Raw genomic sequence first — 25,070 nt, 5'->3', positions numbered from 1 at the left:
GCAATCAACATAAGGCCTCTTATGAAGTGTCCCCATCTCCTACAAGACTTTTGTTCCTTTCATAAAACAAGAAATGGTCTATGACAGGTTAACAACAGAAGCTTGGATTCGGAGCTTCTAATTTGTCACTTATCTCATATAAGCTACCGTTGGGTGGATTCTAAAGATAAATTAGGCAAAAATTAATCAGCTTAAACATGATGAATTGATAACCATGGCTGCATTTGTTTTAACTAACTGAATGGCTGGTGCAAAATAGAAAAGGAAGAGTTATAGATGAATAAAATGTGGAGCCGGGGGTGATATTCACCACACTAATAACCTCCTTCCCAAGGTCGGTGGTTGCAATAATCGAATCTGCATCTAATGTTTGAGCTAACATACCAATTGAGCCACCCCTTTGGCAAAAAAATGATAATAAAAGAAGATTTAAGCATCTACAACTTCACAATGAATATAAGGGAACAGGTAAACAGGTTAAAGTAATTAGGGGTGTTAATCGACTGGACCTAATCCATTTGTAATGGACTGACAGTGGACCGGATCGAATTGGATCAAATCCAGTCCATTTGACACCCTAGCTTACCTTATGGTTGGACTGTTAGAACAAGGTTATGAAAGAATGATCATAAGGACAATAATGATGATGATGATGATAGAAAAGAAAAAATAAATTAATTATTTTTTTTATTGTGAATTGGACTTAAAAAGCCAAGACAGGTATCGGCTTTATGAGGTAAGGATATAAACAAGAGGTCCAGTCTTGAAAGTCAAAAGAGGCAAACTGAAAGTTTAGGATATTAGGAAGTGTTTTCCTGTGAGCAAAATATATATTGAAGGAAAAGGAAGAATAAATCGGTGTTTGGTTGAATCTTATTTGATAGACTGATTAGCTACTAACGTTTTGTACTTTAAGCTTAGTTTGGAAAGAGTACAAATGCAAATATGTACAGTATAAGTACATACAAAACAATACAAAAAATAAGGTTTTGCACTCGACATATTTACATTTGTAATCCTTCCAAACTCAGCCTTATTTTTTTAATCTTAGCCTCTTACGTTATCTGAAATTTATTTTTAGAAGAAACATTATTTTAATGTTTCCTTTATTGGATTTTGATGGTGTGCAATTCGGATGGTCCTAGCTGTCAACGACCTTGCCTCTGAACGGAGCTACAGGGAACCTGAAACAGAGAAGATGAGGAAGCTCCGGGTGGAACCCGGTATGAAGGCTCCGAAGCTCAAGTTAGAATTCTTAGGCAATATAAAACCAGATGGCGCAAAGTTCACGTACCTTGTTCTTGGGGGGTAGGGAGCCTTTTATAACCACCTCATGCACTCACTCCTAAGCTTCTGTCAGGTCGGGTATGATTACCTCTGGGATCCTGCCAGTTCGGGTGTCATCCCCTCTACTGGACAGAACCGCCACTACTCCCTTTTGTCGGAGCCGTATCTGCAACTGGCGATGACGGTGGCAGGTGGCGGTGGCAGGTGACCGTTGAAGTGCGGCTGTCAAGCGTCAGATCCCAAGTCAGTCAGGTGCGCCGCCCTTGGATACGGACCTCCTCGGAGTCAGGTATGGTACGTTTGTTCAGTTCGGCGTCTTGGAGATGAAATGCTGGAGTGGCGAGCGAGGTGAAGTCTTGAGTTCGGATAGGGGAGTGTCCCGAACTGCCATGAGGCGGGCCAGTTCGAGTCATTGCCCTGTGTGGCTCGGGGCCTAAGCGAGAGTTCGGGCTCCTCATAGGGAGTTTCGGGCTCCTAGTAGGGAGTTCGGGCTCCTCGTAGGGAGTTCGGGCTCTTAGTAGGGAGATCGGGCTCCTCGTAGGGAGTTAAGGCTCCTACTAGGGAGTTTGGGCTCGTAGGGAGTTCAGGCTCCTTGTTCGGATTGCTGGTGGGGAGTTCGGGCTCCTTGTGGGGAGTTCGGACTGCTGGTTTCCTCCCTTTGGTGCTTCCGCCCTAAGTGCGCTGTAGTGCCGAGTTGTTTGCCTTTGCCACGTGTTGAGTGATTATGAGGTCGGGCCAAATCTTCCTTCATCAATTGCCCCCCACTCCTCGTGCTAAGGGTCTTGCCTTGGCGCGGGGAGTTCGCAAGGTGGCAGGTGGATTTGTTTCGTATTTCGAATCTCGATTGACTGATAGTGCGAGGTGCGTTGTCAGGGTTAGTTTCTTCGAGCGCCCAAAAGACGGAAAACGAGCCGACCTGCCTACAAATGCTGCCAGACGTGACAGCGCACGCTTTATTTCAAAATCAAAAAAGCGTGTCGCTGGGAGACGTGACAGCAGGCGTCCTTTCAAATTTTGAAAACGTGTCGCTGCCGCCTTTAATGTGAAGAGACGTGGGCTGGCGTTCTGTCAGTTTCAGAAAGACGTGCACCGACGCTCTGTCAGTTTCAAAAAGACGTGCGCCAATCACGTCTCGATCTCAGCGGACGTGCGGTCAGCGCGACTGCGGGCCGTCGAATTGGCTTTGATCTGTGATGTTGCTTGTCGGTCACTGTGGGTATAAATAGTGGGGGACCCCAGTCGCTTTGTCACTTCTGTGCTTTGCCTCTTGAGCTCGCATCCAAGTTTCAGCTCACGTCCAGGCTTTCAGTTCGCGTTCAAGGTTTTCGCTCGTTCAAGTTCCCATAGTCTTGTTCAAGCTTTTTTTCCGGGTGAGTACCTTCCTGGAATCCACCTTCTCTCCTCGATGTCTAGCTCGGAATGCTCAGACGGTTTTTCAAGTGGGTCAGATGCAGGTTCTACGAACCGAGTCGCATCCCCTGATAGTCCTAGCGAGCCAGAGGTAGAGCTCGAGGAAGAGTTCGAACCCGTAGGTCGAGTCGCCTCGGGTAGTTTGGCGTCCACCTCTCATCGGGGTCGGACGTTAGACAAGTTTGGCCCCTCGACCATGATGCCTGAGGGGCTCCAATCCCTTATTTCCTATTACAATTTGCCTGGGGAGTACGCTTATTTCATACCTTCGGGTAGCTTTCCTTGGGAACACGGTCCTGATGAGATTGTGATATTCTGGGAGCAGCTCGCTGTGGGGCTGCGATTGCCTTTCCATCCCCTCCTTGTCGAGGTCTTGAATCACTTCGGCGTTACGGTCGGCCAGTTTCACCCGAACTCCATTCGTAATTTGGTGGGGACAATCTCCCTATTTAGCGAACAGGGCTTTCCTTTAGATTTGGAGATCTTCTCTTCCATCTTAATGCTTAAGAAGCAAGCGGGTCTCCTCCTTGGGCGTAGGCGGGCGTATTACCTATCTCCTCGCCCGGGTTTTAAGCTTTTACATGATCTTCCTAACAAGGTCCCGGCGTGGAAGCGGGACTACTTTGGGGTGCGAAGTGTGCTGGGGTGGCCGTTTCAAACCGGGTGGGGGGTGGCCGCCCCTGACTCCGGTGTTACGCTTGACAAAGAGACAGCGAAGGGCCTCTGGCAATGGGCGCGGCTTGGGCTAAAGTGCCAACAGTATCTAATGGAGGCCAAGTTCATTGCGGCCAGCCTGAGTTCGGGTAGGTTCCTTACTTGGAGGTTCTATTTTGCTCTGTCTGGCTTTTTTCTGATGCTGAACTCTTTTTTGCAGGAGTGATGGACTCAGGAAGGACTCGTGGTGGGCACTTGTTTCAAGGCATGAAGAGGAGGAAGCGAGTCGCCAAGCGAGCTCGCGCCGAGCTATCCCGGGATGCGAAGCCCGAGGTTCCGGACTACCCATCAGGGGATCCGCCCAGGGAGCCCGAGATGGCTCCTCCAATGCAAGAAGCGGTAGGGGGCCCGTATGCTGAGACTACTTACACAGGGGCTCCCACCTACTCTGGTGCTCCTACTTACTCTGGGTTTGCTCATACGCGAGATGGGCCCTCGGGCTCAGGGGCCCCAGGGGAATTCAGGAGTGTGCTGTCGCCAACCTACGCTCTTCAGAAGAGTAAGGAGGCCATTTTCCCCGAGGAGGTCATGGCGTGGACTGATCTCCCTCTGCACCAGGTGGCATGCCGTGCTGTTACTCATGCCATGGTGGTAAGTCAGACTTTTTATCGAGCTCTTTTGCTTTTATCCTTCTTGCTGTCGTTCTTTTGATCACTCGTTCTTTTTGGTAGGTGAACTCTTCTATCAACGCCTTGGCAGCCCAGGTGGAAAGGAGCTCGAGGCAGGCGCGAGCTGCTGAAGACGCTCTTCGTGCTGCCGAGACGACTTCCCGAGCTGCTGAGGCAGCTTCCCGAGCTGCTGAGGCGGTTGCTCGTGCTACAGAGGCCAGGCAGGCAAGGTCTCAGAGAGATGTCGAGGCCATGGGAGTCGTAGTGAAGCATATGGTGGACCTGAGGCTGGATTTGCAGCTTCAGGTCGAATACCTTCAGGAGGACATTAGGGAGAGGACGCAGATCTTTTCTCAAGGTATTGAAGATGCCAAGAAAAAGGCTGTCGATGAGTACATCGCCTCGCCGAGCTTTGACGACCTAATGGTGGATTCATACCGCAGGGGTTTCAAGCTAAGCCGGTGGATGATCCGGAATACGTACCCCGAGCTCCATATTAGTGCCATATCCACATCGCGCATAACTCAGGAGATGGCCAATGCTGCTGATGGTGAGCCAGATTCCGAGGGAGAGGCAGGGCCTTCGGGTATCGTTGAAGTGCCTTCTGATAATGAAGAAGTAGCTCCATGCCTGTAAATTTTTTTTTTTATTCGAAATGTACTACCTTACTTTGAAATGGAATGACATTTCTTTTGGTTAAGTGTTGGTTGTTCTTTCTCCCGAACTGAACGTATTTGCCAAACTGACCATACATCTGGTCTGTTTCCTGCCCGGGTTACCGCACTCGCGCGGCTTGTTTTGGTGGTCTCTGAGATGCCGATGTCCCTATTAGTTCATTGTCTCCATTTTGCCTTTGGCTGACTTCTTTGCTTACCTGTGCCGAGGTTCCTTCGTTAGCTCGGCATCCTAGCCCTTAGGCTTTGGTTGCGATTTTATCCGCTTCGCTTGGTGGTCTATAGGTAGTATCGCCTTAAGCTAACGATGTTCCATGCTCGGGGTACTTGCTTACCCTCTAAGGTTTCGAGCTCGTATGTCCCCCCGAGTGCTTTCTTTACTTTGTAGGGTTCTTCCCAATTTGGTCCGAGTTTGCCCACGCCGGGTTCGGGTACCATGATCTTACGGAGAAACAGGTCGTCGACGTGGAAGCTCATCTTCTTTACTCTGGCGTTGTAGTACCAAGCTACTTTTTGCTGGTAGACCACTGCTTGGATGTGCGCGAGGTCTCTTACCTCATCCAGTAGGTCTTGGTGTGTAACTCGTCTCCGTTTGTCTGATCGTCATAAGCTTCTAGTCGCAGTGTAGGTATATCGATTTCCGCCGGGATTACCGTTTCGGTGCCGTAGGTGAGGTTAAAGGGGGTCTCTCCCGTGGCGGTTTTTTCCGTAGTTCGGTGAGCCCATAGAACACTTAGTAGCTCATCCGCCCACAACCCTTTAGCTCGGTCTAGTCGTGCTTTCACTCTGCGGAGGATGGCTCTATTCATTACTTTTGTCTGACCGTTTGCCTACGGGTGTGCGACCGATGTGAAGTTCTGACGAATTCCCATATTTTGGCACCATTCTTGGAACTTTATATCCTCGAACTGTTTGCCGTTGTCGGAGATCAGTACCCGAGGTAGCCCGAAGCGACATACTATGTTCTTCCAAAAGAAGTTCTGTATGTTTCGGGCTGTGACTGTTGCCAGAGGTTCAACTTCTATCCACTTTGTGAAGTAATCTACTACCACCACTAGGAACTTTCTCCCACCTGTTGTTGGCGGGAATGGCCCCAGGAGGTCGATGCCCCATTGTGCAAAGGGCCATGGACTGGTGAGGTACTTGAGGTCGGCAGCAGGCTGATGGTGGATATTGGCATGCTTCTGACACTTGTCTTATTTTCTGACGAGCTCGACGGCTTCTGCGTTCATCGTTGGCCAGTAGTATCCTTGTTGAAGTGCCTTTTGGGTGAGGGCTCTACCCCCCAGGTGTCCACCGCACAGACCTTCATGAGTGTCGTGGAGTACGAGCTCGGCATCAGCAGGTGGCAAGCAACGCAGGTAGGGGAGCGTGTAGGATCGTCGGTACAATTGTTCGTCTATTATGGCGTATTTGGCTATCTGGCGCTGCACCCTCTTGGCTGCATTGCGGTCCGCAAGGAGGGTTCCATCTAGCAAGAAGCTCGCGAGTGGGTCGATCCAGCTCGGCTCTGCTTCAAGGACGGGAGTGACCTCTTTTGCCCCATTGAGAATGCTGGGCCGAGGTAAGTCCTCTATGTACACGGTTCTCATGGCGTTGTGACTCGTGCTGGCTAACCGGGATAGGGCGTCGGCCTAAGTGTTCTCTGACCTCGGGATTTGCCTGATGAAGTGTGACTGGAAGTTGAGCAGAGCCTCTTTTACTTTTGCTAAGTATGCAATCATAGTGAGCTCGCGTGCTTCGTATTCGCTCGTAACCTGGTTGACCACGAGCTGGGAATCACTGCAGATAACTACGTGCTTTGCTCCTACCTTGTGCGTTAGGTTCAGCCCGGCTATCAGTGCCTCGTACTCCGCCTCGTTGTTGGATGCCACGAACTCAAAGCATAGTGTGTATTCCAATTTTGTTCCGCTCGGGCCGCGTAGCACTATTCTAGTTCCGCTGCCCTGCTGGTTCGAGGAGCCATCTACGTGAAGGATCCAGGGCTCCTCATCCCAGGACGCGTTTGGCCTAACCAGAAGAGATGCTACACTGGCTGCTACTTCACGGGGTTTAGACTCTATTGGCTTGGGAGCTCCGGGCTCGCCCGAACTGGGGATCTTGGGCTCGATCGGCTTAGGGGCTTCGAGGCTAAACGTGCACTCGGCGATAAAATCTGCCAAGGCTTGGGCCTTAATAGCAGTTCTTGGCTTGTACTAGAGGTCATACTCGCTGAGTTCGATGGCCCATTTCGTCAGTCGACCGGAAACCTCGGGCTTGAGTAAAACTTGCCTCAGAGGTATGTCAGTCAAGACGATGACGGTGTGAGCTTGGAAGTACGAGCGGAGTTTCCGAGCTGCTATCACCAGTGCGTATGCTAGCTTTTCTATCTACGGGTACCTTGTCTCTGCTCCCTGCAAAATTTTACTAACCTAATAGATGGGTCGTTGGACCTGATCTACTTTTTTTATTAGTACCAAACTGACCACCTCGTCGCTTGCCGAGAGGAATAGTTCTAAGACCTCGCCCTCCTCGGGCCGGGCTAAGGTTGGCACACTAGCGAGGTATCTTTTTAGCTCATCGAACGCGAGCTAGCAGTCTCGGGCCCACTTGAACCCTTTGCCTTTGATTGCTTTGAAGAAGGGCAAGCAGCGGTCTGCTGATTTGGACATGAAGCGGCTCAGAGCTGCTATGCGGCCGTTTAGCCTCTGAACTTCTTTTACTTTCCGGGGTGGTCTCATATTTAGGATGGCCTTTATCTTGTCCGGGTTGGCCTCAATACCACGCCGGTTGACAATGTACCCTAGGAACTTGCCCGAGGTGACACCGAAGACACATTTGTTAGGGTTCAGTTTCATGCTAAATTGATGCAGGATTTGGAAGACGGAATCTAAGTCTTGTATTAATTCCTATGAAAACTGTGTCTTGACGATCATGTCGTCTGCATAACATTCTATTTTCGTGCCAATCAAGGGCCGAAATAGCCTATTTACAAGTCTTTGGAAGGTTGACATTGTAGCAGTACAAGCCGAACTCGGTTATGAAGCTGGTTTTTTCCTCATCGGACTGGTCCATCCTGATTTGGTTGTAGCCCAAGTAGGTGTCTAGGAAGCTTAGCAAGTCATGTCCCGAGGTCACGTCCACTAGGCGGTCAATTTTGGGGAGGGGGAAGCAATATTTCGGGCAAGCTCGGTTCAGGTCGGTGTAGTCGACGCACATGCGCCACTTGTCGTTTGCCTTTTTCACCAGCACTGGGTTGGCTACCCAGCTCGGGTAATGGACTTCCCTTATGAAATCTGCTGCGAGGAGCTTTTCGACCTTTTCGTCGACCGCCCTCCAGCGCTCTGGGGCTAAGTTGCGTTTCTTCTGTCTAACGGGTCTGACTACAGGGTCAGTATTAAGTTTGTGAGTTTTCAGGCTGGGGTTAATACCGGGCATGTCGACCGCGGACCAGGCAAAAATATCTAAATTTTGAAGTAAAAAACTCACTAGTTCGGTTCATAGTGGTTCCTCGATGGAAGCACTGATCTGTAGTGTGCGAGCTGAGTCTGTAGCCAAAGTCGGGACTGCGACCGTTTCCTCTGTGGGTGAAGCTCGTTCCTTGCCTTGCTCCGTAGGCCGCTCCAGTTCAAGGTCGTCGGCCGCCTTGGTTTTTCTCTTCAGGGCGGCAACATAACACTTGCGGGACTCGAGCTGGTCGCCCCGTGATACACTCACACCGAAGTCTGTAGGGAACTTCATTGCCAAATAGTATGTGGAGACCACTGCCCGCAAGATATGCGTAATTGGCCGCCCCGTCCACCACTGGAAACACCACTTCCCGTCCAACTTGCATGTGTTAAGCATGCCGCCAGTGTTCATCCTGAGCCAAGATCGAGTTTCTTGTTCTTATTGAAAAGGAGTTTCTTGCCCCAATAGTTATACATCATTAAAACGCATTATTTAAGATTTTATAGAGGATATACTATAAGTATAAACAACGTGGAAACCCCCTTTTTTCTATAGAAAAACAGATATAATATAAGATCTTTATTGTATGGGGAAGGGGTCGCGACCCCCAGGAAATCATGGTTGAGTCTGACCGCACAAGGCCATGTGCCGACTTCCACAGGTACTGTTATTTTTCCGAGGGGCCTGACTTCCACTCCGCTGAAACCCACCAGAGGATTGTTTGCGGACTTCAGCTCGCTCTTCTGTAACTGTAGTTGGTCAAATGCTGACTTGAAGAGGATGTCCGCCGAGCTGCCCGAATCCACGAGTATGCGCCTGACCTCGAAGTCGCTAATCCTTAGTTTGATGACAAGCACGTTATCGTGGGGGTAGTGGACCCCTCGCGCATCGTCTTCCGTGAAGAAGATTGGCTCTTTAGTTTTTGGTCTCTTTGAGGGGTTCTGTTCCTCTTGCGCTGCTTCGTGAATTGACGTTCGGGCCGCTGCTGAAGTACACCCTGCTACCACCGAACCTCCCACTATTACATGGATGGTTCCCCGGACGGGCCTCTCTTCCGGAGGCTGTCGCCGCAACGGTTCGGCTGGTCTGCTGCTAGATTCGGGGGCATCCTTTCCGTGCTCCCCTTGCCGACCTGCCTTATTGTTATTAGTATTATCATGCTGTATAAAATTCCTTAAGTATCCGCGATGGGTGAGTCCCTCTATCTCGTCCCGGAGATTATTACACTGTTCGGTACTGTGACCGTGGCCTCTATGGAAACTACAGTACAAATTTTTATTTCTCTCGTTCGGATTTCCCTTTAGGCGAGGTGGCCACTTTATGTATGGGGCATCCTTGATCGTCATTAAGATCTTGGTCCTCCTCGTGTTTAACGACGGGTAATCCGTCTAAACTGCTAAGGGAGCTCGGAACGACTGGTTCGGCTTCGGCTCCCGGGCTGGGTTTTTTCTGTCGACTGGGTTGGAGGGCTCGCCTTCCCTCTTTCTTTTCTCGTTCCCGCTTTCGGTCCGTTGGTTGATTTCTTCCTCTGTTCTCATGAACTTATCCGCGAGCTTGAGGAATTCGGCCACGATTGCAGGCTGGTTAGCTACCATGTGCCATTTGAACTCTTTGTGCGTTACTCCTCTCTTGGCCGCCGCGAGCTGCACCGCGGGGTCTAACCGCGGTATCTGCAAGCACGCTTCATTGAAGCGCTTAATGTAGCCCCGGATGGATTCTCCTTCTCTCTGGACTACTCCGAAGATGCTTTCCTCTGTTCTGGGGCACCGCTTGCTGGTGACAAAGTGTGCGGTGAAGACCTGCACGAACTGGGTCCAGCATCTTATTGACCCGGGGGCCAGGTTCCTGTACCAAGTGCGGGCTACCCCCTTGAAGGTGGTGGTGAAGGCCACGCACATGCACGACTCACTGGCCCTGGCGAGGTGCATTTGGGACTGGAAAGCATCAACGTGGTCGTTGGGGTCGAAGGACCCATCATACTTGTCCAAAGGTGGGAGCTTGAAATCTCTGGGCATGGGGACCGCCAGGAGTTCTGATGCGAGGGGGGAAGGAACTGAGAGAATCGAGGCAGCTTTTACCTCATCCAAGCTCGTCTCTTCCTTACCTCTGAGCTCGGGCAGGACACGAGTGGCAGTTCGGCGACTTCACCGGCGCCTTCGTTGTTGAGTGGGCCTGGTACTAGCGTTGCTGGCCTCTGTGTTGCCAAGCTCGATGGGCCCGGAATGCTGGTAGTCTGCTGCCAGGGCGCTGAATCGGTTCTCCGTGAGCGGGAACTCAGGCCTGGAGCGTCGAGGTGCTGACCTTGCGGGCAAGGTTCCTGACCCGCCTGCAAGCTGCGAGGTGGGGGTGATTTTTCTCTCTCTTCGGCTTGGGGACGAGGCCTAGTTGTTAGGGGGGTTCTGGGGCCGGGAGGCTTTTCCTTGGTGGGGGCGTCCATCCTGTGGGGAGGCCTTAACCGGCTTTAGAGAAGGGTGCCGAGGTGGAAGTAGTGGTTGGTTCAGAGGCAGTTGGGGGAACTGCTGTTGATAGCGATACTGGGAGATGTTGTGCAGAACTTGATGCTGCTGGAGCTGGTGTTGCTGGAATTGTTGCATTTGGGCTTGCATTGCCTGCATGCATTGCATCAGGTCGTCCAACTGGTTTTGGCGGGTTTCCATGGGGACGGCAGTTGGTTCAGTAAAGGTTGTCCCGATAGGGAGAGGAAAGGGGATGCTCATGGTAGGAAGGTTTACGGGCGCCATTGCTTGTGGCGCATTCAAGCTGGGGATCCCATCCATAGAAAGGGGGGTGGTGAACTGTCCGACGCACACCACGGGGACTTGAAGTTGTTCCTCGGTGGTGTTTGTCTCCGTGCCACGTCCGGCGTTGCTGGAAGAAGCCATGAGTGTTGGGGTTTTTGGAGAAAAGAGGTTATGAGAGTTTAGATGGAGGCTTTTAGAAGCGATATCCCACAGACGGCACCAATTGATGGTGCGCAATCCGGTTGGTCCTAGCTGTCAATGACCTTGCATCTGAACGGAGCTACAGGGAGCCTGAAACAGAGAAGATGAGAAAGCTTCGGGTGGAACCCGATATGAAGGCTCCGAAGCTCAAGTTAGAATTCTTAGGCAAGATAAAACCAGATGGCGCAAAGTTAACGTACCTTGTTCTTGGGGGGTAGGGAGCCTTTTATAACCACCTCGTGCACTCACTCCTAAACTTCTGTCAGGTCGGGTATGATTACCTCTGGGCTCCTGCTAGTTCGGGTGTCATCCCCTCTGCTAGACAGAACCGCCACTGCTCCCTTTTGTCGGAGCCATCTCTGCGACTGGCGATGACGGTGGCAGGTGACCGTTGAAGTGCGGCTGTCAAGCGTCAGATCCCAAGTTAGTCAGGTGCACCACCCTTGGATATGGACCTCCTTGATGTCAGGTATGGTACGTTTGTTCAGTTCGGCGTCCTAGAGGCGAAGTGCTGGAGTGGCAAGCGAGGTGAAGTCTTGAGTTTGGATAGGGGAGTGTCCCAAACTGCCATGAGGCGGGCCAGTTCGGGTCATTGCCTTGTGTGGCTCGGGGCCTAAGGTAGTGTTCGGGCTCCTCGTAGGGAGTTTCGGGCTCCTAGTAGGGAGTTCGGGCTCCTCGTAGGGAGTTCAGGCTCTTAGTAGGGAGATCGGGCTCCTCGTAGGGAGTTCAAGCACCTAGTAGGGAGTTCGGGCTCCTTGTTCAGATTGCTGGTGGGGAGTTCGGGCTCCTTATGGGGAGTTCGGAATGTTGGTTTCCTCCCTTTGGTACTTGCGCACTGGGTGCGCTGTAATGCCAAGTTGTTTGCCTTTACCACGTGTTGAGTGATTATAAGGTCGGGGCAAATCTTCCTTCATCAGATTTCAATCTGGACTATGTAGTGTAGTGCTTAGGGATACTTAAACACTTTTCATACCCACAAGGCCACAACATATTATTCCAAATTTTTGATGAATAAACGCAACGAACACAACACAAAAGCCTGTAATTCATTTAGAAAGTTGGAAGTGAAAAAGCAGCATGGGCATGGTAGGGGTGGCTGATGGTTGGGGGGCAGTAGAAGTGTCCAGCAGACAATGGGTTCTATAATCCATTCGTTCTCATAGTCCCAGTAAGGAATATAGATAGTATAGTAGAGATTAGAAGGTGTGAGAGAATAGATTAGAGAGAGAGTACATACGTCCTCTGTCGCCTCGGAGAATTCTGCTTTCTCTCGCCCTGTTGTACTGCAATGGGTGGTACGTTTTTCCTTAGTACACTAGTGTGATTGCAGTAGTACCACCATCCATCTCTCACGTTTCTATGGTGACTGGTGAGGACTGAGGACTGAGGCGGGCAGCTGCGGTCTGTTGTCTCATTTATATACACAATAAAGAATAAACCCATCTTTAGTCTTTTTACATTTGCTATAATTCCGAAATCTTCTTTCATTGGTTGCCACTTGGCATTTAAGAACTAGATCTCTATCCATCTATCAGCATCTGATGGGTTTTCATCATCATCACATATCACATAGTCAGGTCAGACATTGGGGGTAGGCATCACATGGATTAGGACCCACAATTGCATGTATTGTCGTTGTTTTATTTGGTTGAGAATGGGTGAAAGGAGTCTGTCTAATTAACAGGTACCTTTCATTCATGTACGACCCAGGTAGGTGGTAGGGCTAAAAAATTTTAGTAGTACAGATTAAAAAGAGGCCAATTGTGCAATTAGTACTTGCCCCCCGTGTACTACATATTTTAGCCCAAACGCCCGTATAAACACCCACCTTCCAACTCACTCACGCCATCCATCTCTCTCTCTCTCTCAACCGCAAGAGCAAGAGAACAGAACAACTCAGAAGCAGAGCCCAAACGCAAAGGTATGTAAGATATATGGCAAGTAATGTAGAGGGAGGGATTGGGGATGGAGGCAAGAGACAGATAGACAGACAGGGATAAGACAGAGCATGGGATGGACCATTCAACAGAGGCATGGAGCTGTTGTTGCTCTTCCCATGCACTGCCTCTTCCCTGGCTCTCTCTCTCTTCCCTCCTCTTATCCCTTCTCTTTCTACCTGTTTTGTTTTTCTTCCTCTGAGTTTTTAAGCAAGATGCCATTAGTGATTTGTGAATACTCATTCACCACCTATTTCTCTTTACTCATATTTCGAGGTTCGAAACACGGCAAAAGTTTGGGAACATTGTGTAAACCATGTAAATAGAGATATGAATAGAGCTGCTCATGAACCAACATATAATGTATGTAAATATAACATAGTAGCAGAAAATGAGAGCAGTCAAAAACCCTTTTGTAATGAAGTTCCTTGATCAATGCTAGCTTTCTGAGTTTCTTTTGGTAAAAAAAAAAAAAAACATCTGGGAACATTGTAGTGTGTATAATTGAAATAATGATAGGGCAAATTATTCCTCCTGTTGGTTTCTCCCATCTCCCTTAGAATATTCCATTTTGGTAGACTAATCTGGCGATAGGGACCACCCTCGTACCCGGATATGGGAGATTCAATAATCTTATCCATTTAAGCCGGATTCAGATATGACTTCACAAGTACGGAGCCCACTATATCAATCTGGTCCGTTCTATGGATTTGTATAGAGGTGAACATAGGTTTGTTCGGTTCAGTTTTTAAGGCAGAATTTAGAAACTATTCGGGTATATTTGATTCGATTTTAACCTATCCTATAGGGTTGGTTTCTGTGTAAGTCAATTGGCTGTGCTCAAACTGTAGTCAAGCTTCTGAATATCCAAGGTAATGGTGTGACAAGATCAGAAGAGAGAGAAAAGGGGGAGGAGGAGGAGCGATCGGCTGGGCCCTAGAGTGACGGTAGAAAGGGGAGAGAGAATATTGGTTTTCTTCCCATAAAATGTGTCTATTGTATATTATTCTTCATTGCTCCCCATATGGGTATATAATGTTTTTGGAATTCCTATATTCTTGAATTTTCTTATATTTCGTCTTTGCCATTTTACCCATCAATAGATATTCTAAAATGTTTTAGTACTAAGTTGATCCAATGAAATGGCTCTAATTATGTGAATAAAAGACTTGGATTCGTCTGGTTTGGAACCAAAATCTACCTTGTCAAGATCGGTTTTGTATTATTTATTATATACATTCAAATATTTAATTGAAAAAAATTATCAAATCCTGATTCAATGGTCAACTGATACCGGTCTTTATAACCATGAGTGTTTGGGTTTAAATTTTCACAATTTCCAAGTTTTTATTTTTTTTTTGGGATTTATTCCAAGACAAGCTTGGCTCTAACTCCAGTTGGATCATGGCCAATCAAGGCTGATTCCCCAGGTTGATTTGGGTAGGGTAAAACCTAGATACTTGACTGGCTTTGATGGGGATTGAATCCAAGAATTTGGAATCAGTCCCTACCCGATAACAAATTGGCTACATATTCAGTTTGAGGTTTGAGGTTGGTTCCATTTAACCTACCTATTTTCTCACCCCTTCGAGGGCACCTCACAACTACATTCTACCATATACCTGGAACATCTCACATGATTTTTGGGTTCGATTATGATATTGGAAAAGATATAATATCCGAAAAACAACCAACCAATAAATTGAAATCATAAGTATGGTAGCGAATAAGGTGTTATTTATCAAAATTCATGTGTGAGTTTCATTGATCAAAATTCTTTCCATACCATATCTTTTCCGCATAAAAAATTTTCCCTTGATTCTAATATATTGATTCTGCTGCTCTTGCTTTAACAGTCTGTTAGCAAGCAATTCATGTGGGGCGATCTCTACCTCTAATCAGTTATCACATAATTGAGCCCCAAATTTGTAGACACCCCACGCTGCATCAATCACTGACTGTAGTTATATTTCGTCCTCAGGAGGCAGTTAAATGATTTGAGTTGTGGCTTGGGCCCAGTTCTGCGAATTTGACGAGCTAAGATTATAGAATTTAGACTTCAAATAACTGAGAGTCACGGGAACAAGTTTTGTTAGAGGCTCCTTCAGGACAGTGGATAATTATAAGTCCCATTCTCCCAGTGTCAGAAAGAATCTTGAACTGAAGGTGATGGGATAACATGGTAATCAACCTTGTTACGTAGTACATAATAAGCCCCACTTTCTTATACTCATCTTTTTTGTTCTCTTTCTCTAATGTTAAATATTGTCTGAGAACCAAGACTGCTTAGTAGCATGTCATGTGGGTCGCTGCTTGCTAACTCATCCCGATAGCATACATAATTGAGGAGCCGTTCTTGCAGTAGAACTGGGCATGGTTTTTAAAACCGACCCGGTGACTGAACCGGTCTGGGGTTCAGTTACCAGGTCGGAATGGTCAGTCTATTTTGACAAAAATAAATAAAAAATTTAAAAAAAAAAAAATTGAAAAACGGTCAAAAACCGTTTGATCGATTAACCAGTCGGTTCAGCAGTTTACTGACCAAAATCAACGATTTTGAGGAAAAAAACAGTTTTGGCGAAAAATGGAACTGATCAGATAACCGGTTCCCAATTTTTTTGGTCCAATCATCTGGTCCAGTCCGATCCAGTTTTGAAAACCATGGAACTGGGGATTGAATGAGCTACAGCCTTCAGCTGGGTAACATCTAATCCCAATCCCATCCGTGTGGTTAATTTCTGTCTTTATTTTTCCCTTCTTAATGGGTTGATTCTTTTTCTTCTTTCTTTTACCAATTGATGAATAGGATTAAAAGTCTATAATTACCCTCTTGGGCTTATAGCATGAATGCATGTAAATCCAAGGGGTGCAAGTAAATATATCCCTAATACTTCTATTCTGGATAGTAAGGATTAGTATTCCTCTTAGGCCTCATTTGGTTCATGGGAATAGGGATTTAGAATTGGAATTGAAATTAAAATCTCATTCTTATTTTGGTGGAGTGGCATTTCCCCAATTTGAGGGAATGGTTATTCCTTTAGGAATGAAATCCCATTCTTATTTATTCTAATTTTCATTTTTATTCCTATCTGAACCAACATATTATAGGAATGGACTATTCCCATTCCGATTTCAATTCAAACTGTAAACCAAACAGACCCTTATTGTTTTTTTCACCTCAAATCATAGATGACCAATTGCAATTTCAGCAATCAAAGTCTGAGAATTTGAAGGAACAACGATATGGGGGTAAAACTCTAATGGTTAAAAATGCCTAAGCCCAGAACTCAAAACTTGGATTAGGATTTGGGAGTAGTGTATCCTTCTCCAATGGCCATTTTGACCCATGAAATTATATGATACATTTCTGGCATGTTGGGTTTATCCCAAATAATAGTTTTACAAATTTACTTAAACATACATTGTAGTTTTTATTTTACTAAAACACTCTTTACCTAGTTATCTAGTTACTTAATCAATTTTTTATTAGGAATTGTTTGTTTTGCCATATATATAAAAATAATAATAAGTACCCCTGTTTATTTCAAAAATATCCTTAAAAACAAAATTGACCAAATAGATAAAAATAAAATGGTTGTCCATGTTTTAGTTACTTTTGATCAAATTTATTTTGTTTAAAACAGATTAAATTTATTTAAATTATATTAGTGTTAAAACTACCATTTTCCACTTTCATCTAAATTGATTGCAAACTAGAGGAAATGTTGTAGAAAAACACAAACTATTGGGCAGGAATTAGTAAATTTATGAAACCACAGAGGGTGTTTTAATAAATGACTTTTGTGTTTTTGTGTGTGAGTCACATGCCGACATGCGCAACAGTGGGTAGTTCTTCACGTTCTACTGGACCACTGTCTTCATCTTTATTCCCACACAAATCACTGGTCCCACTCTTTCTCTCTCCCTCGCTCATTTCTAATCAGAGAGACCAACTGTCCCCAAAGTTCAATTAGCCCATCATATATTTTAATGTTTTTTCTTTTTCTCAGCCAAATATCGGCCTCCTTGTATTTGAGGAAAAGAGGATCAGGGATGAGGAAAAAAATGTGTATCAAAATATGTATGTATGCATTGTATAAAGGAAGAATGCTGAGCTACATATCAATTTGCCTCCAATCAACACAGAAAGACCAAATTATCCTGATTCAATCATTCAGGTCCAGTGATTCACATGAAGGTTCCGGCTAAGATAGCATACCCACAACAAAAACCCCAAAAACTGAAAGTCCCAAACTTGGCTAAATTAAATCCTAATAAGTGAAACCAGAAACAAAAGCTGCAAAAAAGGCCAGGGCCAGTCCCAATATACCAAGTACCCCCTTGGAAGAAGATGGAGATGCGCCATTCTGATGAGCAGAAGGAGAAGGCGATGAGGCCGCAACTGAAGGTGGAACGGCAGAAGGCGAACCCGAAGGAGATGTAGCAGGAGGAGCCGAGACGGCAGAAGTCCGAGGCACCCTGATGTCAACTTTCTGCCCGGCATCGCAGTGTCCGGGGAAGCCGCAGAGAAAGTAGTAGTGACCGGTCTTCTTGATGGTGATGGTGTCATTGCCGGTGGCGTATGTGGCGATGGGAGAAGTTCCATTGCAAGCTTGGAATTCACTGTGGCTCACTTGCAGCACGTTGTGGAATTGCTTGTTGTACTCGAAAACTAAGCAATACCACCACAACAAGATAAAAGAATTAAAGATGAGATCTTCTAAAGGTGCTGCTACCCCAGCAAAAAAAAAAAACAAAATTTTTCTCTTCTTAATGCTTGTTTGTTTGTTTGCTTGCTTGCTTCTTTATTTTAAATTTCAATTAAATTGACCAGTGGATGCTTACAAATTGTCAATTATATTTTAGAGAACACCCAGAAAGCCAAGGCTTACCAGACTATGGGATCAAAATTTCAAAAGAATATGGAATCTGACAAGAACTACTTGCAGGGAGCTGGGCGTCAGAGAAATTCAGAGTAAAAAATAAACTACTACAGTACTACCACTGTTTAAAATTTTAAAATTTCAACAAAGGAGAATGTCTGCTTTTGGGATTGATTTCACGAGCAACCCAACAAGCCACGGATTCACAAAGCAGCTGTTCTTTTTGGGTGGCTTTCATTTCAAATGCCAGCCAGCACTCAGCAGTGACCACACGAGGTTGAGTTAAGCTGGGTCCCTCCAATAGAGCATGAGCCGATCGATGACCGGGCTGCACGCCTGCGCCCCACCAGCACTCGCAAGTCGGAAGCGCACAGAATGTAAACAAAACCAACCCCCCACTCGAGACTCGAGACAGAGAGTGAGAGAGAACCCTTGGGCCTTGACAGTGACAACCAAATTTCTTAAGATTTAATTAATTAAAAAATTATTTAGGGTTCCCAAAAGCCAATGACTCTGATCTGATCTGATAGTTTGATGGCGATGAATGGGTGCCACGTGACACTCACAGTTCGCCATTATATACGTATCCTGCATGTACAGTGGTGGTGTGAGTAAAAGGAAAAAGGAAAAGCGTTTCTAGACAGGTCTCCCGGAAAAGCTTGCTTCTGTTCGCGGAATCTGGGGTTCTCAATCTCTCCATCGGCATAGCAAAGTAGCAATCAGCCAAACACAAGTTGCTTTCAGTAAAATTTTGTAATTGAGGGAAGGAGGAAGAGTCTGTAGAGCCTTAGAGGAAGTTAATGACCGAGTGTCGGTGGAAGAAAGAAAGTAAAGTGAAACATCAAGATATCAACTCAGCAAGGCAACAATAAAGAGGAAAGCAGTAAGGGAGAGAATAGTCCCCCAAGAAATTTGGTTGTTTTCGTTCATGAATGTGTACAACAGGAACAGTAGGTAACGGATGAGCAGATTAGTGTCTGTGTCCTCCAATTTTAAAGGGAGAAAAAGAGCAGTAGAGTGACAGGAAATTGGAAAATGAGACACAGAAATAAAAATAAAATAAGAATGGGAGGTGAGAGCCAAAAGATCTAATCAAGTTGGGTTTTTCTTTTTTATTCCTTTTGATCCTACTGCAGACAAAGTAGACTGGTGGGGAAAGGTAAATCCAGAACCGGTGGACTGGATGGTTACGAAGAAATTGAGAAAAAAAAATATATACATTTCAGAACACAGCAAGGGGAAAGCTACTTTTCTACAACCCCCAATCCGTATCCATCATGAGCAATAGTAGCAGAATGAAAGAGAAAAAAAAAATTACATAAGGTAGAACAATATAGAACAATCAAACCCAAAAGGTAGAAAAAACAGTAAAAGCCTATCAAATCAGAATGGCAGGCCAGAATAACCCAGAAAGAAAAACAAACTGAAGCAGAAAAAAAGGGAGAGGGATCGAAAACAGAGGAAAAGAAAGAAAGCAAACACACAGATTTATGGCATAAAAACAATGGCCTGTTAAAGAAAAAGAGAGAAAGCACTTACTAAGGGTGTCCCCAACATGAAAGCTCTTGGAAGCAGCCCATTGGGTGTAGTTGGGACTGCCCAAGATCGTCCAGCCTGAAGAGTCCCCAACCTTATAAACGGCAGCAGAGGTAACTCCTATGGCAGCCATGAGCATGCATAAAACCATGGCTCTCTGAACCGAAGCCATGGCCGAAACAGAACCAGAAACTCAGAAAGACAGAGAGACCGCGGGAGAGAGAGAGAGAGAGAGAGAGAGAGGAGCTTGGGAGTTGGGAGTTTGGGAACTTATCAGTGTTGGTAGAGGTATTAATATAGAGAGAGTACCACCCAAGAGGCCCAGAGCAGACCGAGACTTCACCGAGTTTACATGAAAGGATCACAGAAAATTTTCTAATTCTAATTTTAGAGTTAGCTTCTTTAGAGCTACAAGTGGAGAATGACTAAAAAAATGGGTGTTCCCTTTTTGCCTTATATAAATTGACGGTGATGCCCCCACTCTTTCAGAAATTTCCAATTTAGGTTCGAACAAGATCTACAATTTTCTAAAATTATCCCACAAGATAAAGATAGAAGGTAATCTCAAAAAGGAAGCCATCACGCAGCAATCTGAGCCGTAGATCTCGAGGAAGCTCCTACACTGCTTTGATATAGATTGTCACACAATACCGAGACCCTAACGATTGAAAAAACCGACGAGAGAGGATAAAATCCATTTCTTCTTGTGACCCGATCCGACCACGATCCACACGAAGCTGTGATTGGGGGGCTAGGGTTTGTGGAAAGTATGGGACCCAGTTACCATGGGCTTCGACGAAATTTTGACCCAGTCACGACTCACCCAGTGGCACAATCTAACGTTGTTGGTATGGTTGCGCTACGCGCACTTTTTTTTCCTACGCTACGCGCACTTTAAATGTGACGGTGGAGTCGCGATCTGATTCACTTATTTGTTAGCTCAAAGTACTTTAATTGTTTTGTTTTTTCTTTTCTAACAAAGTACTTAAAATGACGGATAAAGTAAATGTTATATATTTTATATTGTTATTCGCATTTGTTCTCACTTCTCACTATGGTAAAAGAATGGCTTGAATTTTGGGTTAATTTTAAAGATATATATTTTATATTGTTAAAATATAGATCTAATTGATAAAATTTATTAATAATGAAAATATATAAAATATAAAATTTAATGAGAGAATGAGAGCTAATATCGTAAATGTAAGTATATATTAGTTTAAATTATATTTTATGCCCTCTCGACAAGAGAGAAACCAGATTCAAAAATGAGAATATTCTAATTAAGAATAGGATTATATAAGATTCAAATTATGTATACATTAGTTTGAATGATAATGAGCGATAATAGTTTGATAATGAATAAAAAAAGTGATTGTTCAAATTATATTTTTGTCCTTATTTATTACAATTAGAGGAAACCAAATTAAAATTGAAACAAAAATTTTACATTGTCCTTTTGATATACATAATTTAGAAAGATGGTTATTTTAAAAAAGAAAACAAAAACCACTAACTTAGACAGTCAAATCAAATGACTTAGAATATTGAATTGCCTACTTGAATAGTTTGATACTTGGGTAATCAAACTGGTAGACCCTTTTTTTTACGAGTATACCAATTTACCATGAATCTATAATATATATATATATATATATATATATATATATTAGGCAACAGTCCCCTTTAAACACGTGGCATCCTAAATTTTAATTAAACAAGTAGGCTTATCCATTCCTAAAAGCTCTTTACTTTTAGTTAAGAGCCCTACGATTCAAAAACTGGTTGTGCATTAAAGTTATGTAAATTAATAGAATTTAGTGTAATTAGAAAATCTACTATAACAATAATACTCAGTAATTAAATACTAATTATTAATAAAAATATAAGAAAATAATCATCACCATTACTAATTAAAAATAACATCAATTTTTAATTAAATAATTAAGTAAATATTACATTTTGATTAATCTTTAAATTTTTGTGGTAAAAAATTTAATTATAACAATTATTATGATAATAAAATCACTAATTAAATACTTAATAATAACAATAATAATTAATTAACAAAATATTATAATACAAATAATCTTTAAAAAATAAAGAAATAATAATAATAAGTTAGACATTTTTTGTTTAAATAAAATAAAAATTATTAAAAAATATTAGTCCCATACTTACTATAGGGTCATTCTCTAGTTATCATTAAGAGGAAAACATATTTATTTGATTCATGGGTCAATTAAAAAAACAACTTTGACCATTAGGGACCAATAGCTATGCTATTGAAAACATTCTTCAAAATGCCACGTCACCATGATGGTGGGGTAAAAAGATATTCCCTGTATCCTTTTATCTAAAATAATAAACGTGTCCATGCCAACGTTCTCAACAGCATAGGCTGAACTGAAGTCATATTGTTCTCTCGGGTTCACATCTACGCCGTACAAGGTATTGAAAACATCTCCGGATGATAATAATAGTATCAAAAACAATTGAGAGATGTTTCTAACACACGGCGAGATGTGCTGTGGCACGTTGTGGGGCATCCCTTATGGGGCGCAGAACTCTGTTCTCTCTCACTTTTTTAATATTACACTTCTACGGATGAAAATCGACCGATTATAGCATGCCACGTCAGCCTAAAATTTGATACCCACGTGTTCAGAGCTGACACGATATATCATGATGGCCGACAATATTACGAGTAGAACTTTAGAGGATTTTAAAACATCATGCAAGCCGGGCTTCAAAATAATAATTGATATACTCTCGTTTTGACGTGAAACCAAGGCAATTATACAGTAAAGAGTGGCGTTCAATCATGTTCGGGGGGGCTTGTTTACCTTCTAATCAAACAAAAAGCATCCCCACAACTACAACTAATTTGGCACAACCATAGCCGAATCAAGCAACTGGTAGGGTAATTATGCAAATCTAACTATAATGGGCCCATTTGATTGGGTAATTGAACGACTTCTGTCTTGTCATTTTGTAAATAAAATATTTGAGATTATAATCTTCTTAAATAATTATTCTTTAATTGGAAAAATCTATAATATCGAAAAAAATATGATACTAGAAAGGCTTTTACCAATTAAATTTGACTGGTTACCACTTTTACGATGTTACAAGTTTTTCTAATACTATGTTTTTCCAGTAACATAGACGGATCCTTCTTTTTTTGAAGTTAAAAATAAATCAATGTATAAGTCATACAATTTAGCCACACTTCAGCTGTTATCCAAACTGCTCCTAAATATAGTTACATGTTTTAAAAGGGATTTAATAATAACAAATTAATATTAGACAGGAAATGAAGTGGCACCCCACTTGTGGCGTGTGTGATGATGCTTAGCGTACATACATTGTCGTCATGAATTGGTGTCCCACTCCATGATTATTCATTAGGGTTATATAAGGTTGTAGTTGGAATTGGAATTTGGAAACACTTGAAAGGGAAGCTTGAGGTTTGAGTGCATCGATCTGGGGTTGGGTCCCATTGTGTGAAAATGCTGAATGCCATCATTAACAATGCCTACTGCCTACCATTACCAAATCATTCTCACTTCTCATAGCCTTCACCCATCTGGGTTTGCTTAATTTTCATGTGTTAGAACTTAGTTGGTGAATCAAATAATCCTCTTCCCCATTTTCCTGGGATTGAATTGTTGAGAGTGGTAATGATTCATTTTATGTAAGAGGGACCCCCCATCCCAATTCCCTAACTGATTAGTGCTGGTCCCTCTCACATTTGAATTTTGAAATTTGAATACAACATTGGGGTTTTGGTTTGGGTCAATTTGGGTTGGTGAAGAACACTCTTAGAAACAAAATTAAATTTTCGAGGAGATTTCAAAAGGGAAAAGGGAAAAGGGAAAGATATTAGCAGAAAAAAGACAACTTTTTGCCTTGAATATCAATAAAACATAAAATTTTTATAAAATAATAAAAATAACTTTTTCTCAAAAATATCAAGAAAGGGCAAGACACTGTTCATCGTCTTCCTCTCCTTCTCTCTCTTCTCTCTCTTGCTCTTCTTAATGAGACCGAAGCTCTGGTGTAACTGTGACGTCTGTCGTAGTTATCTCACTGCGAGCTGGTCGATTGAATTCGACAATCTCTACGACTATCCTCAACAAGTCTCCCAGCAAGACCATCCATGCCCATTTCCTCCGAAACACGATTATAGTCAATCCGGATAACGTCAAGTATATGCTGAAGACAAGGTTTGAAAATTACCAAAAGGGAAGCCTTTCTCCGTGATCCTGGGTGACCTCTTGGGTCGTGGCATCTTCAACAATTTTATTATATACTCTTTCTCTTCACTCTTTCTCTTTCTCTTCTTCTCCTCTTATTATTAAAATTCTGCTGTAAATTAGAGAAACTGAAATTTCTTCTGTTGTTTGCAATCTCAGCAAACCTCTTCTCAATTTTCTTGATCCTATGAACCATCTTAATGTTATATGGAATTAAACGTGAAACTGAGTCCCGCATCTTTCTTTTGGATATGGGGAAGAGTCTGCGTACCTTTATTCTCGCGAGATTATTGCGTACCTTTGCTCTGATGCTAACTTGACGCTTCAATTGTTTTTTTTTTATTAATAACGCTTCAATTGTTTTTGCAATGCTTTTGTAGCGAAATCATCCACCACGTCCTCCGCATCATATACTCAGGGTCTGTTGGACTTGTTGCTTCTGCATTCAAAATTGCAGCTTCGATGGTAGATAGTAGATTCTCGAGCCTCCAACGCATTTCTTCCAAGTTCCAGGCCGATGATGCCTCTTCAAATACCCAACCACCGGCTTCCTTGAGAATCATTCCTGCAATGCTATAAAGACCCGTCAGTTCCATTTTTCTTGGTCTTCTTCCTTAATAATGATAGATGTTACAGTTACACCAGAGATTCAATCTCAGTAAGAAAAGCAGAAAAGCAAGAGAAAGAAGGAGAGGAAGAGGAAGAGGATGAACAGTGTCATTTAAAAAAAATATTTTATTTTGATTATTTTATAAAAACATTATCTTTTATTGATATACGGCAAAAAGTTGCCCTTTTCTGAAAGAAACCCTTGAATTACGGGTTTTGCACTCTACATATTTGCCTTTGTACTCCTTCCAAACTGATGGCAATGCAAATGATTTAAATGAAAATTCTAACCTATTTTTATTTTAAATTTTAGTTTATTTTGTTTGATTAGAGTACAAATAAAGTAAATTAAGATATGAAATAGAATAAAGTAAAACCCAAAACAAAATTAAACAAGAATTTGCATTTTTTTTTATTTGCACTCCCATTCATTTGTATTAGTGCGAATAGAATTGCACTGCAACCAAACATAATCTAAGGGATAGGCGAGGTAATAAACCCATTTAAGAATGGCAACAAGGCAGGGCGGGGACGGGGAGCCTTTCCCCATTCCCATCCCCGTGAAAATCCCCATCCTTGTCCCCGTCCCCATCCCTACAAGGATCCCTATCCCCGTGGGGATCCCCATTTCCTGTAATTTTTTATAATGTTAATAATTTTGTTTTTGTTTTTTTTTATTTTATTTAAAAAATAAAAATAAAATAATTAAAATTTACAATCTATTAAAAAGATTCAAACATATTTTTAAAACATTAATATATAGGCGTATGTGTATATATATA

The 25,070-nt window shown here is 43.6% G+C and overlaps 1 protein-coding gene and 1 long non-coding RNA gene across 2 annotated transcripts; one reads left to right on the top strand and one right to left on the bottom strand.

Annotated features, from left to right (window-relative positions):
* The first annotated feature begins 12,857 nt into the window (after window positions 1-12,857).
* LOC104596499 (uncharacterized) lies at window positions 12,858-19,218 on the top strand. The gene is made up of 2 exons (XR_016080633.1): window positions 12,858-12,985; window positions 13,810-19,218. It is a non-coding gene; the product is annotated as an uncharacterized LOC104596499 (long non-coding RNA).
* Window positions 17,070-19,811, bottom strand: LOC104596498 (Cupredoxin superfamily protein). Its single transcript, XM_010257689.3, has 2 exons — window positions 19,424-19,811; window positions 17,070-17,673 (listed from the first exon to the last, which is right to left on the bottom strand). The coding sequence occupies exons 1-2, from the start codon at window positions 19,590-19,592 to the stop codon at window positions 17,273-17,275; spliced, it is 570 nt and encodes a 189-aa protein (XP_010255991.1). The 5' UTR covers window positions 19,593-19,811; the 3' UTR covers window positions 17,070-17,272.
* Window positions 19,812-25,070: the final 5,259 nt, after the last annotated feature.

Source organism: Nelumbo nucifera, chromosome 1, assembly GCF_055504915.1.
Source record: "Nelumbo nucifera cultivar China Antique chromosome 1, China Antique-T2T, whole genome shotgun sequence".
Taxonomy (NCBI): domain Eukaryota; kingdom Viridiplantae; phylum Streptophyta; class Magnoliopsida; order Proteales; family Nelumbonaceae; genus Nelumbo; species Nelumbo nucifera.
The sequence above is the reverse complement of the archived record's forward strand: the minus strand, read 5'-3'. Positions and strand labels throughout refer to the sequence as shown.

Coding starts and splice junctions, on each gene's coding strand:
- LOC104596498 (XM_010257689.3), bottom strand. CDS start 19,592: ATGGCTTCGGTTCAGAGAGCCATGGTTTTATGCATGCTCATGGCTGCC. Junction 17,674..19,423: donor TCATGTTGGGGACACCCTTA/GTAAGTGCTTTC, acceptor GGTATTGCTTAG/TTTTCGAGTACAACAAGCAA.